Consider the following 14,505-nt stretch of genomic DNA (forward strand, 5'->3'; position numbering starts at 1 on the left):
GGGTATGTGCAAATAAAAGGGCTCAACAGAACACAATGTTGCAAGTATATGAGTTAAAACTGTTAAAGAAAGACTGTCACAATTGAGCGTATTAGACAATAAATTAAGAGGTTAACAATAACAGAGCCGTAAACAAATGGGTAGAACCTCCAATAGAAAAATGCATATTTCATATGGATTTTAAAAAAATGCATTAAAATACAACTACATTAGTTTCTTGAAATTCTTGTCGCATTGGTAGTTTGAAAACATGTAACATAATCCAAGGAAATAAGTATGTGTCTACAACAATGCAAGGAAATCAAAAAGGATAAAATAAACAAAAATGAAGCAAAAGAAATAGAAAAGCTGACCTGTAGACGAAATACAAAAGACAAATCTCTTTGCTTTAGATGTTCCTGTAAAAAGGAGTTCGAAATGACATTTGGGCTACAATCATCATATATTGTACTAAATTGATGAAGGCATACAACAAAATTTGTTTAAGCAATTAGATTTGGAGATTACAAAAATCATACATGTTTTACTTTAAAATATTATGAGCATATTCCAATTTCCAAAATATCTATTTCTTAGCCCACCTGTCCAAGGAGGATTTCATTCAGCTCGCTTAAAGACGGAGATCTTTCAACAGCACGAACCTGAAAGTAATGCGTACAAGTTCAATCAAGGTAGCATACAATATATTATACGAAAAAAATCCAATTGCATGTAAAATTAAAATGTACTACATAAATTTAGCTAGCGTAAGAACAAATAAGTAAACACAATTGCCAAGAAAGATATACAGTAATATAAATCTTAAATAATCAGGCTTCATTCAACTTCAAATTTCAACATTAACTCTTAGTAAGTTTAATTAAAATTACTCTCTCTAATTTAGTAAGAAGATGGCATTGCCAATTTTAAAAGCTTCATATCAGCCCTTTCCCATTACAAATATTCTGTAGGCCCTTCTTATTTCCCTATTCTCTCCTACAGGAGATGATTGCCTAATTAAAACCCCACCCAAACCATTTAGACAATTGGCCCTGTTGATAACTCAATTATGTCTGCATTCATGTGTGCCTATTTGCGACAAAGAGAGAGATGACCACCGGCAAGCTACCAACCTAGAATGTTTTCCAAGAGAGGGACAACAATAACATCAAGCTCTTATCTCACTACGTACGGTCAGCTACATGAATTATTTTTCTCCATTGTGTTCTGCTAGGAATCAAATTCTCATTTAAATCTAAAAAAATGTCATTTCTAATACTTTCTAACCAACATGTCTTAGCAAAGTCCACATCTAATACAACTACTCTCCTAACCTAGTTATCGGAAGGCTGATATTTTACAAGATAAAACCATCTAAGGCGACTCTCTTAAATCTTATCTGCCATTTGAGCTACTCCAACATTTTCATGCATATATACATTTTGCATTCTGTCTCTAAGAATAAAGCTACTCATCCACCAGAGCATCCCCATCTCTGCATCACTTCACTTAACTTTATGCTTCTCTTTTAATGGACAACATTCTGCGTCATAAAAGCATTGCAGGTCTCACCACCATCTTATTGAATTTCCCATTAAGTTTGAGGGGTACTTTTCCATCACTAACAGACCTAGTGCATTCCTCCACTTCAACCATCCAACTTCAATTCTACTAATAATATCCCATTTATTTCACCATCACTTTGAACAATAGACCCGAGATATCTAAAACATGTACTCTTATGAATGACTTGATCACCAAAGTCACAATCCCCCCATCAGATCTATTTTACTAAAATTATACTCCATATATTCAGTTTTAAATCTACTCAAACGAAAGCCTTTAGACTCTAAAGTTGACCCGTCGGATCCTCAAAATCTTGCCGAAATCGCGCCGATTCGGCGCCGTTCACGTCGCTTCCCCGCGAATCCCGCAACGACAGCCTTGATCGCTAATTTTTGACGCCTTTAAAAGCCAACCGAGCAGACACCTTCAGGGCTACTCCTCCGACACATTCGCCTCCTCCACGCGAACCCAAAGCCACTTCCGATCCCGTTCTTCTCCCGTGACTAACCCCGGCTACAGCTCTTCCTCCTGATCTCCCCACTTAGCCTTCCTCCTGATCTCCCCACTTCACCCTCCTACACGATCCCAACCTCCTACCTCCAATTCGCAAGCCTCTGACACCCTATCCCGCTGATCTCCTCACCCAGCCGAACACAAGCCCAAGGCAAACGTCCACCTCGCCTCCCCATCCAGACGTTCGAGCCTTGCACACGGCCGACTCTTGCTCTCGATCGTGAGCTCCGATCCGCACAGAGAGAGAGAGAGAGAGAGAGAGAGAGAGATCCACTTAGCTGCTGAAACCTCCACTTCTCGAACCCTTAGCCGCTCCTACCGAACTCCCCAGACCAAAACCAAGAAACCTCCCAATCTCCCTCTCTGTCGTTCGATCCCGCAAGCCATAGCAGAGAAGTAATTATTGTTAATTATAATTAACTATAATTAATTATGGTTATTATGATTAATAATTATTAATTGTTAAAATATATAGAAAGAAAATTTTCTCCTTTTGCCTCGATCTACACGCTGACGGTCGCTAAGGTATAACACTACTAAACCCTAAAACTCCGAGAACCCGTTTTCGATGTTTGCAACAAGACGAAACAACCACATATGCACGCTTTTCTTAGCGTGGTGGGAGGAAGTTCATCGCGGTGCTCTCGAAGAATCGGATGATCACTTGAAGTTCCTTCTTCAAAGTTCGTAGCGCGTCGGAAAATCACATATACAGGCTTTTCTTAGCATGGTGGGATGGGAACCCGGTGCGATACGTACGACAAAGCGGGATACCCATAAGTACCCTCTTGCGGGGAAACAATTGCTTTTCTCTTGCAACATGTACCAAAGACCCATATACGCTTTTCTTAGCGTGGCGTGGTGGGGGATCAAACAAATACACGGTCGCGGTGTCCTCGTCCGAGGACACCTACCATACACGCTTTTCTTAGCATGGCGGGAAAGGCCCAGTTTCCCGTTGTTTGCCCCTAAACGGGGGGGCTGCCGAAATTTTGGGTGAACGCAATGCTACACTTAGACTTGATTGAACTCAAGGACAACCGAACTCAGACTCAAAATTATGAACCTTTGAATTTGATTGAACATTCGCATAAGATTTGTGGATAAAATGCAAATGACTAATTCTAAACTTAATTAAAATAAAATTGAAATGAGAACTTGACTCAAGCTTTCTTTGAACTCGAATTGAACAATAATAAGCTTGAACTTGAAAATGATACAAGGGACTTGATGAACTACAAAGGACTACACTCAAACTTGATTTGAGCTTTAATTGAACTTGAACTCACACTTGATTTAGAAATCAAATGATGTGAGCAAAGACTTGAACAACTTGAACACAAGCAAAGACTTGCAATTTAACTATGAAGATCTGTAAACTTGAACTTGGGTCACTTGGACTTGCATACAAGAAAATACAAAGGATTATGCATAACTTGAACTCAAATGAACAAATACAAAGAATTTGAGTTTTGAACAATAATGAACTTGCAATCAATCATTAACATGGAGCAAATGGAGAATACAATGACATACTCATAATGAAATAGGAGGTGCAATGATGTGTCCACAATCAATAGCAAGGTTTCAATGAAATATCAAATGAGCATCGTACCAACATCAGTATGTGAATCTACCACGTGAAATATGAGTTCTCTTCAAAATCAACAAAGGACCCATGATATATGATATGACTCATGCACAAAGAGTAACTAATAAATATTATAGAAGATGTAACGATGCCCTGATAATCAAGAGCAATTCCCTTGTGGAAGAATACACCAATCCCTTACAAACAACAAATGCAATGACTTATTAGTCAATGTGTATCCAAGAGGTTCGAAATGAAATGCAATTTGCATACAATCAAAGTTGCTTTATTGCAAACATGCGTAGTAATATTGCGTACAAATGACAATACTTCATATAAATGTATGTGATACAGTTTGTTGATGAATGAACTTCTCTCCTACAAATGAAGATATATAATGAACACGAGCATGACGCTTGTACAAGTACATAAGTTCATATGTATGAGGAAGAATGTCATTTGCAAACAACGAAAAGACTGAAAGATATATGATTTGGCATAGGAGTCACTTTTACAAGAATGATATGGTATATTTCATTCATAAGAAGTGATAGGAACCGTAAGAGATGTAATGAGTTACCTACGAACTATGATACAAAACTGACCCATCCAAGTTCCTAGACTACTGGGGCCCAGTTTCATTCCCCATCGTTCAATTAGAATTGTACTAAGTGGATCTAAAGAAATTTTTCCTTAGTGATATGCTGGATGATTTTCCCCAACAAAGAATTCGCAGAAAGATTCAGAATGCAAAGAATTGGAAAACCAAAGCAGGAGATTAGTTAGTGCACTATAATCTACCTGTGCAAATCATGCAAGCAGTGCACGACAGTCTACCTATACAAAACAGTGAACAATTCTATTAAGAAGCTGCTATGCCACGCCACCGGATCCACAACTTCTATGCAAGCGGACAGAAAGCGTCTACAAATACTTTCAAAGTATCCCCTCACGTGCACCGTAGTTTGTAAACATATAGGTACACTAAAAGGGGTAAAAGCAATAATAAAACCCGCATGGGCCCGACAAGCGTGTTATTGGTACATATGTGACGTCTAGGGATGTTGCGCAGTCAACAAATTTGAACCCGATCCTCCTAAGAAGGTAAATAGGAGTCGACAATGTTCAATAAATAATTACAAAATGCCCCCAAACACCCGCAAGGGCCCCGGCGAGCGTGTTATTGATACACACGTGGCGTTTAGGGATGCTGCGTGGGTTATTTAAATTCGAACTCGATCCTCCTATTCAGATCAATAAGAGTCGACAAGGTTCACTAAATAATTATAAAATGCCCCCAAATACCCACATGGGCCCCGGCGAGCGTGTTATTGGTACACATGTGACGTCTAGGAATGCTGCGCGGGTCGCTAAATGTGAACCCGATCCTCCTAAACAGATAAATAGGAGTCGACAAGGTTCAACAAATAACTATAAAATACCCCCAAACACCCAAATGGGCCTCAGCGAGCATGTTGTAGAAACATATGTGACGTCTAGGGATGCTATGCGGGTCAATAAGTGAATTCAAGTTCGAGCCCGATCCTTCTGTTCAGGCAAACAGGAGTTGATAAGGCTGGAACCCTTAAATAAGTATCTGATCGCGAGGTCGATCGAGATATTTATTTTATACATTCATATTAGGCCTTCAAGGCCTATAATCAAGAAAATTCACAAACAAAGGCAAGAAGCCTATGAAACCCGATCCTCTATCGGCAGGTTGATAAGGTCGACAAGGTTTAGTCAATGAATAACCCCATACCCCGATGATGGCCGTGTTGAATGCATATCTCAACCGGAGGGGTTCACAAATATTTTCAAAATACCTCCTAAAAGTCCATTCAAAATCCAACAATTCCAAAAAATTCCAAAATCCCAAAAATATTTAAAATTGAAATAAATCCATCAAACCACTTAAAATAAAATCCATCCACCCTCCGCAACAGTTTGTCGAGGTGAACAACTGAAAATTTACTTCAGCTCACAAAGAGCTAAATGCCTAGTCGAAAGTATCACTAGGATTCATTCCCAAACAATCTGCTGCCAGTAAGGACGTGGTACGTGTCCTCTAACCGGCGGTTTTGCCGTCAAATGGCACCGTGGGATAAACAGTTATGACCTGAGGCCCTCTGAACCGAGTGGTTTTGCCGCCAAATGGCACCATGAAATACCGGTTATGGCCAAAGACAATACGCTCCTTAGTGGCATCAAATTCTTGAGATATGAATCAATAGGATATGATCGATAGGGTATAAAGCCCTCTGTCAGCTAAGGTAAATTCAAATTTGTCCCCTTAGACAAACATTCATCTCAGGTCTATAAGGTACCCTTGGACAAAGCAAACCAAGGCGGCCGACAAGAATGCTTTTGTCAGGTTGGGTCGACTACCTCCTCTGACTAAGTAGACCAGGGACCACGATGGCCCGGGACGACGGAACCATGGGATCTTGATCGGGTCCATCATCCATTCCTCCACCATCCGCTTTAAGTGTAAGGTGGTGAAATTTCTATTTTAAATATCAATTCCCAAATTTCTCCAAATTTTCCAATTCTCAATACCCATGCTGCTAGTATATGCCAGATAACACGCATCTCTACGTATCTGATTGATGACTAGCCTTAATCGAAAGTTCTCTCTCGTTATCGGGAGAGGTAATTAACTATAGGGGCTTGCGCCTATAGGAAACCATAACTCAGATCATAAAGTCCTCGCAAAATGAGGGTGAAATCTTTGGGTAGTGTCTTATCTACAAACCCATCTGCCTTCCAAAATTTACCCCGGAACTTATTCTGTTAAAACTCCCTTGCCGAAAAGAAAAAGCAAAAGCACAAAATAATCAGCGCGGCGGGAAGGCCGGGGCGGAATTTTCGGAGACCGCATATCTATAATATAATATATATTTTTATTTAATCAAATTTTTTTTTCACAGTTAATATGTTAAAAAATACCAGTTTATCAAATATCACATTTAAATTATATAAAGGTTTATTCATGAACCGAAAAAAAAAAAAGAATTTGAAAAGTTGAAAGTGGAAAATCAATTTTCTCATTCAATAGAGTGCAGATAACAATTTTCCGCATTCTGTTCAATACTGAATTTGATTTTTTGCATTCTGCTTGCGTGATTTAGTTTTCCGCTTTCTCTATAATGCGTGATTTGATTCTATATATTTACTCCTTTTTTAATTATCTCATAACCCTACTTAAACTTAAATTAGTTTAAAACACGCTCTTTTTTATAAAATTACCCTTTACCCTACAGATATCACCGCCCCATTCAGGAATGGCTAATGCCCAAGTCGACCAAGCTGTATGCTTGGCAAGTTGCCACACTTGACGCCACTGCCACACCTACTTTGTTGGAAAGAGAATATAGTTTTCCCTAGCTTGTTGCACAAGAATTCCAGTGCTGCCCTTGATAACCATTTTCTTCACTCTCTCTCGAATTTTCGACTTCAAAGTAATTAGTTCAAACTAACATTATCGTTGCCAGGTCCCAAGTCCTGGATGAAAAAAGTTGAGAGTTGCATTAGGTAGTCAACAACCTGTGTAAACTTGTCGAATAATAATGACATGAATCATTTAAGAAATTGTGTTAATGCTAGGGCGTCCCCTGGAAACGACGCATTGTATGGCCTAAATACAGTGACAAGTGGGCAAGGGCTACTGCACCGGCGCCTGGGTGCAGTGTTAAATAGGCAAGGGTTCCCACATCAAGGACGAATGTGGGCAAGGAAGCTAGTCCATAAAACTGAAATTAAGATAGGAACTTGGAATATATGTTCCCTTACATGAAAAATAATTAAATTAATAGATATTATGATTCTTAGGAAGTTAAATATTATGTGCATTCAGGAAACTAAATGGATTGGAGAGAAGGCTAAGGAGATTGATAGTTTAGGATTTAAACTTTAGTATTCGGGTATGAGTTATACTAGAAATGGTGTAAGTGTTATTATAAATAAGAGTTCGAAGGATAATGTTATAAAAATTAATAGTATTGGAGATAGAATTATAGTTTTAAAGATTGTTGTTGATGCTACGATTATTAATATTATAAATGTTTATGCTCCTAAAATAGATTTGGATATGAGTTCAAAATTAAATTTTTGAATTTTTGGAATTACTTAGAAGAATTAATACAAAATATATCTCTTAAAGAAAGAGTTTTATTGAAAGAGATTTAAATGGACATATTGGTAGAAAAGTAGATGATTTTAAAAACATTCATGACGGCCATGGGTTTGGAACGACAAATGAAGATGGCAAGACCATATTAGATTTTTTTTTAGCTTATGATTTTTTAATTGCTAATACTTTATTTAAGAAAAGGAATGAGCATCTCATCACTTATAAAAATGGATATAGTACAACTCAAATTGACTATTTTTGATGAGGACATCGGAGATCAACAGCTATGATCTTGAGTTTTTTTTATTTAAATGTTTTCTGTACTAGTTTATTTTATACTGTTATTTTTCCCTTTATACCCTTACGAGTGGTCATGTATTATTGTAGCCCAAAGGGCATTTTAGTCTTTTATTTCTTTTATTTTCATGAGGCCTATTTATAGGCTAGTTATTTTGTATTTGGGATGATGATTTGATAATGAAATTTTATGTGTTTTTCTTCTTCTTCTTGTGAGTGCACTAGAGAGAAGGGAGAGAGAGCTCAAGGTGAGCAAACGCAATATCTACTAGTCACCGGAAGAGTCCGTGGCTCGTGGTCTTCATTTACATTTTCTATTCTATCTCCGTCTATTCCCCACCGAATTCTCATCATCCCTCCACTTTCATTCCGCCACCAAAATACCCCTTGAACCCCACCGAATTCCCCTTCCACAATCCCACCAGCCGGCCTAGCTCCTAGCCACCTCCACCCAAAGCCAAACCTGCCTCTTCCCTCTTGGCCGTCGGCCCCACCCACATCTCAAATCATTATGATGATTTTAATCGTCATAATGACCCCCTGAATTGGCTCATGCATTGAATAAAGGAGTTAGGAATTTTTGAAATTCAAAATTTGAAATTCCAAAACTTTCCTTATTTGCAAAATCAAATTAAGGAAAGTTTTCAAATTTTGAATCCAATCTAAATTCAATTTAGAGATGACTCATTATTTTCCCTCATAATTGGTCAAGCTTGTTTTGGAAACAAATAAAACACTTCCCACAATCCCCTCCCTCCTCTTCATGCTACCGGCCCCCCTTCCTTGGGCATGGCTTGTGTTGTTTCCTCATTGAGCCCTCACCCTCTTTGAATTTGAAATCAAAATTTCAAATTTAATCCCCTCCAAATGCCTAATGCTTTTTGAATTTCAAAATTCAAATCCCCCTTAATTACTTTCCTAAAATATCTTTCCATTAATATGGAAACTTCTTGATTTGAATTCAAAATTATTTGAAATTCAAATTAATCCCATATTAATGAATCTTATTATAGGAAAACACATTCAACCTCTCAAATCTGAAATTAATTCATATTTAATCATCTAATTAATGCTCCCAATCAACTCAGTAATGCTCACTTAATCAGCCGGCCCCTCCTAATCTCCATTACTCCCAAATTCTGATTTGAAAATTCTCAAACTTTCAACCTAGCCGCCCCTCCTTAATTCCCTTCACGGTATCTTCAAACTTACTGGTTTCCTGCTTACTGTATCTCTATTCCAGCAATTGTATATTGTTGTTTTGTACCCAGTGCATTCCCAAATTGAAGTCCAAAGATTCCAACGTCAAACAGCACCAAGTTTAGGTTTTCCTGATTGCTATATAGTGTTGTCCAGTATTTTCTGAAGCATTAAAACTGCTGACCAGCAGTCTTGGTGAGCTCTCCCTTTGCTGACCTGCTGCCCAACAGCATCCGGAAGAATTCCAGCAAGGGAAACTTGAATTCCTGCCGCCTAAAACCTTCAAACTGCTGGCTGCTCTCCTACAACCTGCTGTCCACTGATTATACAAATCTCCTAGCACCATAACTTCATCCGGAAGGTTCCAATTGATGTCCAGAATCTGTCCAGATCAAAAACTGCTGCTGTCTTGAAGATCCGCACCTTGTCTTGGCTAATCGATGGTGCGAGGAAGCTCATGGTGGCTGTCTTAGTCATCCCCAACACTCAAACGATCCTGCCGGAGTGCATATTTCTCGTCTTTGGGTAAACTCAACATCTGATTTGCTATCTTCATAGTTACATCCTTGATTGTGGTTATTATTATAGTCATGAAGATAATGTTAATACTTCTCCGCTAATGCCTAGAAATTGAAAGAGTTGAGTGAAGGAACTTCTTGTAGAGACTAATCTTATTGTTAGCATTGGGATTTATTTTTGAACCCATTCATGCATGCAACGCTAGATTAAATTGACTGTTTTACGATCTTAACCTTTATGCATGTGATTTAGCCTAAACTTGTCTTGCCGCTCTTCGTGTTTTCTTTTGTCGTTCAAAATCAACATAAAGTTTACAATTATTGTGCTCTAAATATTAAGCGTGCAAATTCATTAATTAGCTCATCTTCGCATGTACGTTCCACATCAATTTTCTTATAAGAAAATTATATCGTTTAAATTGCAAAGATAAGTTTATGTACCCAACATCGATTATTAGTTTTAGACTTTAAGATAAAAGGACAAAAAATAAAAAATAAAGTAAAATGATATTTTAAGATTAGATGGGGGCAATTAAAGAATATTAACAAAAATATTTTTGAGAGTAAAATTTTAGATCTTAAAATTTTGTCTGTGCATAAGGATGTTAATGTTATGTGGGAAAAAGTAGCTAGTAATATTAAGAATATTACAAAAGATTTGATTGGAGTATCAAAGGAAAAAGCTCCTAATAGAAAAAATAGTTTGTGGTGGAATCCAAATATGCAAGAAAAAATTAAAAATAAAAAAGATCTGTCATAAAAATTAGTTTAATTATAAAAACTCTGATAATTGGGAAAGATATAAAGATGCTCGTAAAGAATCTAAGAAAGCAATATGTGATGCAAAGACCTTAGCTTTTAGTGATTTATATAATAAATTAGATACTAAGGAGGGGGAAAGATATATGTATAAGTTAGCCAAACAAAGAGATAGTAGTAAGGATTTAGTTCAAGTGAAGTGTATTAAAGATGAAGATCAAAAAGTACTTTTCATAGAAGATGATATTCAACAAAGGTGGATGAGATATTTTGCTAAACTTTTAATGAAGATTATGAAAATAAAATTGGTTGTAGTGACCTTAGCAACCTAAATAAAAATAAAGATTTATGTTTTTATCGGCGCATTAGTAAAACCGAAGTTAGAGAGGCTTCAAAGAAAATAAAGGGTGAAAAAGCTGTTGGACATGATATTCTAATAGAGGTGTGGAAATGCTTAGGAGATGAAGGAATTTCTATACTTTCTAAACTTTTTAATACTGTTTTGAAGACTAAAAAGATGCTAGAATAGTGGAGAATGAGTGTGTTAATCCTTATTTTTAAGAATAAAGCTGATGCATAAGATTGTGTGAATTATAGAGGAATTAAGTTAATGTGTCATACTTTAAAACTATGGGAGCGAGTTATGGAATATAGGTTGCGACGTGACACTAATGTTTCTCAAAATCAATTTGGATTCATCCCGGATAGGTCGACTATGGAAGTCATACATTTATTGAGAGGTTTGATGGAGAAATATAGAGAAAATAGGGAGGATCTACATATGACATTTATTGATTTAGAAAAAGCATATGATAAAGTTCCAAGAGAAGTGCTATGGAGAGTTCTTGAAAAGAAATGAGTTAATATTGCTTATATTCATTCTATTGAAGGCATAAAATAAAAGAGATGTACCAATTTCAGCTGAGTTACATCAAGGATCAGCCTTAAGCCCATATCTTTTTGCTTTAGTCATGGATGTTCTTACTAGACATTTGCAAGAGGATGTACCTTGGTGTATGCTTTTTGTTGATGATATTCTTCTTGTTGATAAGACTGAAGAGAGAGTTGAAGGTAAACTTGAATTATGGAGGTCAACTTTAGAGTCTAAAGATTTTCCCTTGAGTAGATCTAAAACGGAACATATAGAGTGTAATTTTAGTAGTAATAGACCTAGTGAAGGGATTGTGACTTTGGGTGATCAAGTCATTAATAAGAGTACATGTTTTAGATATCTTGGATCTACTGTTCAGAGTGATGGTGAAATAGATAGGGATATTATCAGCAGAATTCAAATTGGATGATTGAAGTGGAGGAATGAATCAGGCTTGTTTTGTGATAGAAAAGTACCCCTCAAATTTAAGGGAAAATTCTATAAGATGGTGGGGAGGCCTACAATGTTTTATGGTGTCAAATGTTGGCCATGAAAAGAGAAGCATAATACTAAGTTAAGTGTGGCATAGATGAGGATGCTCAGGTGGATGAGTGGTTTTACCCTTAGAGATAGGATACGAAATGAGCATATACGTGAAAAGGTTGGAGTAGCTCCAGTAGAAGATAAGATTAGAGAGAATTGCCTTAGATGGTTGATCACATAAAACGGCGGCCTTCCGATGACCCGATTAGGAAAATAGAGGTATTAGATATGACTTATGCTAAGAAAGGTAGAGGCAGACCTAAAAAGACTTGGTTAGAAAATATTAGAAATGATCTTTCTTTATTAGATTTAACGAGAATTTGACTTTTAATATGACACAATGAAGAAAAAGGATTCATGTAACCGACCCCATGTAGTGGGATAAAGGTTGGTTGTTGTTGTTGTTGTTGTTGTAAAGTAATTAGTTCAAACATCCGATTAAGCTTGAAACAAACTGGACCTAGAACAACCTTCACCTTGTACAGTTCCTAAGCTAACCCAGGTCAACTTCAGATTGGATCCCAATCTGCCTGATCAAATTTAAACCCAACCATTTGGCATGCCTACATGATATGGCAAAATAAATGTGACTAACAATGAATCTTACCAATATTTTTACAAATGTTCAGTAAGGAAACTAAAAGAATATTTAATGATCCAGGTTAGAGAAGGCCTACTGTCAGCTATCATGTGAACTTAAATGAAACATGTAAATAAAAGTTGATGACCAAACCTCTAGTCCTCCGGGAAAACAAAAGGAAAGGAGATCCTTGTACTTCAGTGGTAACGGTTTGTCTGGAGGATATACAAACAGAACCTAAAAATAACGGCATCGAAGGCATAAGAAAATAAATACATTTATTGCTTTCAAGGTAATCATGGAGAAAAGAAAAAGTTAGTACAATACAATAATGAAAACCAATTTTTTAGAAAATAAATAAAAAAGAAAGGAAAGAAATATTTGAAAATTAATCCGTTCCAGAGAAAATTAATAAGGAAAAAAATGCAACTCAGCTAATTATAGGGTTACATCAATGAAAAAGGACCTGTGGCATAATATTGATATCAGCTTCAACGTGGTCTTCACCTTTCAGCATACTTGTTGATATTTTTGTGCCGCTATTCTTTCTTCCCATTGCTACCTTCTCAAGTGCCTTGAGATCAGCATCAGGATGTAACCCAACAACAACCATGCTCTCAAACAGCCTCGTTGGTTCTTTGAAAGATTTTTGATCCTGTTCAAATGCAAACATTTTGCAAAAAAATTAAGAATGGGGAAGTAACAATGCGAGCAGAAATTTTCGGTGATCTATTTTTAACTGGAAAATGAGAAGTTGGCAAATATCTGGTGGATAAAGAAAAGGTTTCACAATACCTAATATATGTAGATGTGAAGAAAATAAGAAACCAGCAGTTAGCAGGAAAACCTTACTTCTTCAATTGATACACAATTCTAATATTATCTTCCTACCAAGTTTCATTATAGCATCTATAATTGTCTTGGCTTAGGCACACAGCCGGCCAAATAGACATCCACGTGAATAAACACATCAAACTTACAAACAGCACCTTAGCGAATCTGCGTATATATACCTGTACTAGTAGGAGATTAGTAAAAATATGACATTTTCAATTTCCTCCTATTTAACACAAAATTTATATGAAGCAATCTAGAAAACAGAAGTTTGAAGTTCCATCCAAAAGGCCTCTAACCTTCCATCGCATTAAAAATCACCCTACAAACTTCTAATTCAAAATACCTAATAATTACTTCACAAACAATTCCAACTTAAATCAAAAGGTTCAGAGGAACGCTATTGATTAGCGTGTCTGAACAAAAATGTAGCATTCATCTTATCACCACACCAACAAAGGCCCAATTTTTAATAGAAAACTGAGGGTGGGTACATCAAGAGAATTTTGAAATCATCATTTGATGAAAATGTTAAAGCGATGTGCAAAGAAAGAAACAAAGAAATGAAGAAAGAAGAAAGAACTATAGATAGAAAAGAAAGCCTCAATGAGCAAGGGCATGATACCAAGGTCTGCAACTGAAATCTCGCCCATTGGCGCTTCTGAGTAGTAAGAATTTCTGGATTATATGCTCCCTTCTTCACTTGAGGAGGTGGTGAAAAACCTTTCAACACTCTGGCAACATGACGCTGTAGTTTCTGAAGTTGACTATTGCTATTCTCATCTTTAGAAGAATATATAACGGATGGACGTGGGGAACGGACATTTGAAGCTGAAGCTGAAGAGGCAACATTAGCAACTTCTTCAGTTGTTTGGAGAAAAAAGGAAGCACCCCATCTAGGACTACCAGAATCTTCACTCTTCTCCATGTTCATCTGTAGAAGGGAAAAAGGTAAGCAATTGAGCAAAAGAAATTTGTTAAGGTTAAAAGCATTAAGTAAAAAAGTAAACTATTAGAAAGTTTTAATACACCTAAGAACCCATAGCACTTATTAATCATAATCAAAACCTGCTGAAAATGACAGCAAAATAAGCTAAATTTGACCATTTTTTTCCTTGTAAT

General features: G+C 36.8%; 1 protein-coding gene across 4 annotated transcripts in view; it reads right to left on the reverse strand.

Moving 5' to 3' along the window:
• Positions 1-14,505, reverse strand: part of LOC110092469 — a 32,296-nt gene that overhangs the window by 14,635 nt on the left and 3,156 nt on the right. For all 4 annotated transcript variants that reach the window (XM_028700029.1, XM_020817032.2, XM_020817031.2 and 1 more), the window contains 5 exons: positions 14,009-14,317; positions 13,016-13,204; positions 12,703-12,786; positions 582-641; positions 354-398 (listed from right to left, as the gene is read on the reverse strand). In XM_028700029.1, the coding sequence (XP_028555862.1) occupies positions 354-398; positions 582-641; positions 12,703-12,786; positions 13,016-13,204; positions 14,009-14,317 (687 nt within the window). The remainder of the gene's footprint in view (positions 1-353; positions 399-581; positions 642-12,702; positions 12,787-13,015; positions 13,205-14,008; positions 14,318-14,505) is intronic.

The sequence above is a fragment of the Dendrobium catenatum genome, unplaced genomic scaffold (assembly GCF_001605985.2).
Source record: "Dendrobium catenatum unplaced genomic scaffold, ASM160598v2 fragScaff_scaffold_9, whole genome shotgun sequence".
Taxonomy (NCBI): Eukaryota; Viridiplantae; Streptophyta; class Magnoliopsida; order Asparagales; family Orchidaceae; genus Dendrobium; species Dendrobium catenatum.